Consider the following 2,953-nt stretch of genomic DNA (forward strand, 5'->3'; position numbering starts at 1 on the left):
GTAAAATACTGATGTCCGGTTGGTCGAAAAAGTAATATATATACACGTATGTAACTTCTTATACGCATAAATATAAATATAATGAATATCGGCCATGTTACATGTCTTCTTTATCATTTACGCTACGCACGCGCAGACGTTTACTCACACTATGTAATATATAATTTTCGGGGTCCAAAATTATCCCTAGAAACACGGGAGTTAGCGGTCTAGTGTAATATAAATGCCTGTGGTTACAATATACTGCGAAATATAGGGGTTATAGCTTCTATAAGGGTATGCCGTCATTAATCTCGATGTCACTTCCTGCTGCGGCTACTGCAGCTAGCGACGTGAAGCAGTCACAATACAAGATAGCTGCTTACATAGATCTAACCTTGATTGATAGGGAGATTAACAAAATATACACAATAGCTGTGTTTAATATGTATTAAATTATTAATATAAATACATACTTAGTTAAAAAAACAACTTAGCAGGATATATTATAAATATGAATTGATATAAGAATATAATTTTTTTTAGTGTACAATTAAGTTTTTAACTTTGTGCTTAGTAACTTGCCGAAAATGCATTGTAAATTTTAGAAGAACATGCTAACACAATATTTTCCACACACATTTCGGCATTTTACTTGTGGTATCCGAGATTGTGTAACTAGTTATATTATTTCTATGTCTAAATCGCTGTTGCTTAATTCCTCATGTTTTATCTTATTATAGTTGCAATTAATGCGATTATAGTCATAGCTGATGCTTGAGGATTCACTCATGTTTGTAAACAGACGCACGGGTACACAAACCATAAACACAGCCATAAACGAAGCGTACTGTAGTAGGTCTCGATTTGTAACGTTGCAACACCTGTCGAGGTTGTCGTTTTTAATTTCGAGAACTGTCGAGTTCTCGAAATTAAAAACGCTAGTAGCAGTACACTTTCATGACTTTCATAGTGCCAGTATTTGAAGTAAATAAAGGAACGCACCCTTGGTCCGCGTTCCGATAATTACTGACCGTACTGAATATCCACAATATACATGACATGAATTGTAGACTTTTAGTGACCGATCGATGAATTTCGACAGCATTTTGACATCGCGCAATGTGCGTTAATGTGGAAACGCGATCGAGTGGCCGGGCGATTCGACCGACTTTCGCAGCCGGGACTGTACCGTGCGCCTCGGAGCGTACGAAAAAAGGGGTTACCGCAACCCGTGAGGGAAACGTCAGGAAATATCGAGCGAGAGGGGGGGGAGTAGAGCAGCTGTCCGGTAGGAAGTGACTCCAGCCGGGACTCGCGTATCACGAAACGCTCTTCCGGAGCTCGAGGAGGTAAAGGGGGTGTTCTCGTTCATCCTAATAATAACAATGGGTGGCGGGCGAGCGGGAGGAGGGAAAGAGAAAGAGAGGAGGAAAGCAGATTCATATAAACACACCGCACTCGGGCGGTTGTGTGCAAAAAAGGCGTAGGTCTCAGCAGGCGTTCTTCACGCAGCAGTTTGGGCAGCCCCTGATCTTATCGGCTCTCGCCCTCTCTCTCTCTCTCTCTCTCTCTTTCTCTTTCTCTAACGTTAGGAGTTCGACTCTCTGATTAGGAAGACTGCGGGAGAAAAAAAGCACACACCGAAAGGAGACTCGAAGCCATTGAATGGGAGTCGTGACACAAGAAACACCAACGAAAGCGCGACACCCGCGAGCGTACTTTTTGTCACTTCCTCTGGGAATTTCAACAATCTCTTGGAAAAAGATATCTCTCTTTCGCAAGCTTTCGAGGTCAAGTTTCGCTTTGGTGCAAGAAAAAGTGGATATGTCGAACGACGTGCAAGTCTCGCGATGTAAAGCCCCGGGAGCAATTCGTCCGACCGTAATTTTGCCGTACGCGGAAAACTATTCGGCTGCCTGTATTGTACGATTGAATTACAGTCACGACAACCGAAACCTTCCGTTCCTCAAGAATCAACTGAAAATTCGATCGCAACGCAAGGAAAGTACCGTTGGAAGATCTCTCTGTCGCCTCAGGAATATATTCGGTCACTTGAACCGAACATTAACGTTGTCAAGAGGTTGTTCTTCCCAGCTGAACTTTCTAGTTCAAAAAGTGTACACTGAAGAGTTCTTTCTAGCAGAGGCGACGTCAGATGTTACTGTTCTTTCCACCAATGCAACAGAACTTAATGCGGCAGTTCAGTACATTGCGAGGACAAAATTTACACCAGTTCAGGCAGTTTATTTGAAAAGAACAGATCTACAGCTATTAGGTTATTAGATACTTTTGCAGTTTTTACTTTATTAATATTAATCAATTATGCCGCATGAAATAATAGTATATTACCATCATGTTCTTCATCCTAGATAGGTTCTACGCGTAATGGAGGTGCCAAATTCTTCATGTGCCAAATTTTAAGGACTAATCTGGTACGCTTGTACGATGTAATCGCCGAATAGGCCAAACTATTCCAAGTTGAAAATTTCCAACTCGAAGAAGAAAATTTCTAGTTGTCACTACAGTCTTGCCAAAATGGTACCTACTAACTTTCTCTCCCTCTCCCTCTCTCGTGTTGGCTGCATTGTGTCGTCGCCAAGGTTGCCATTGACCACGACGGTCGCACATATACACACAATGTGCGTCCGCTCGCGTGTGAGCGAGTTACACGCACGCGGCCGTCCCAGGAACAGCTACGCAGGAGGAGTGGGTCGAGGGGAGGCGGAGGCGAAGGAGGGAGAAGACGAAGGGACACGGTAGGTCCCACGAATAGGTTGGTCGATCTATCAGCCGGGCCTGATGCGTGTACACGGTCCGCAGTATAGATCATCCTCAATGTCTCGGAGCCTCCCACCTAAGTATTCCCATTAAGATTGTATCGTCCGGCCAAAACTAATAACCAATCACCCCCGGTACGGCGGGTATAGGTGCTCGCGGCTTTATCATTATCCAATATATTCGATATTATAGT

General features: G+C 43.3%; 1 protein-coding gene across 1 annotated transcript; it reads left to right on the plus strand.

The window, feature by feature from the left end:
- Positions 1 to 1,584: 1,584 nt before the first annotated feature.
- LOC112589917 (uncharacterized) lies at positions 1,585 to 2,953 on the plus strand. The gene is made up of 2 exons (XM_025304977.1): positions 1,585 to 2,257; positions 2,352 to 2,953. Exons 1-2 carry the CDS (start codon positions 1,648 to 1,650, stop codon positions 2,366 to 2,368), a joined length of 627 nt encoding a protein of 208 aa, XP_025160762.1. The 5' UTR covers positions 1,585 to 1,647; the 3' UTR covers positions 2,369 to 2,953.

The sequence above is a fragment of the Harpegnathos saltator genome, unplaced genomic scaffold (assembly GCF_003227715.2).
Source record: "Harpegnathos saltator strain DR-91 unplaced genomic scaffold, Hsal_v8.6 scaffold659, whole genome shotgun sequence".
Lineage (NCBI taxonomy): Eukaryota > Metazoa > Arthropoda > Insecta > Hymenoptera > Formicidae > Harpegnathos > Harpegnathos saltator.

Excerpts from the sequence above, each read along its gene's own strand:
- LOC112589917 (XM_025304977.1), top strand. The coding sequence starts at position 1,648 with ATGGGAGTCGTGACACAAGAAACACCAACGAAAGCGCGACACCCGCGA.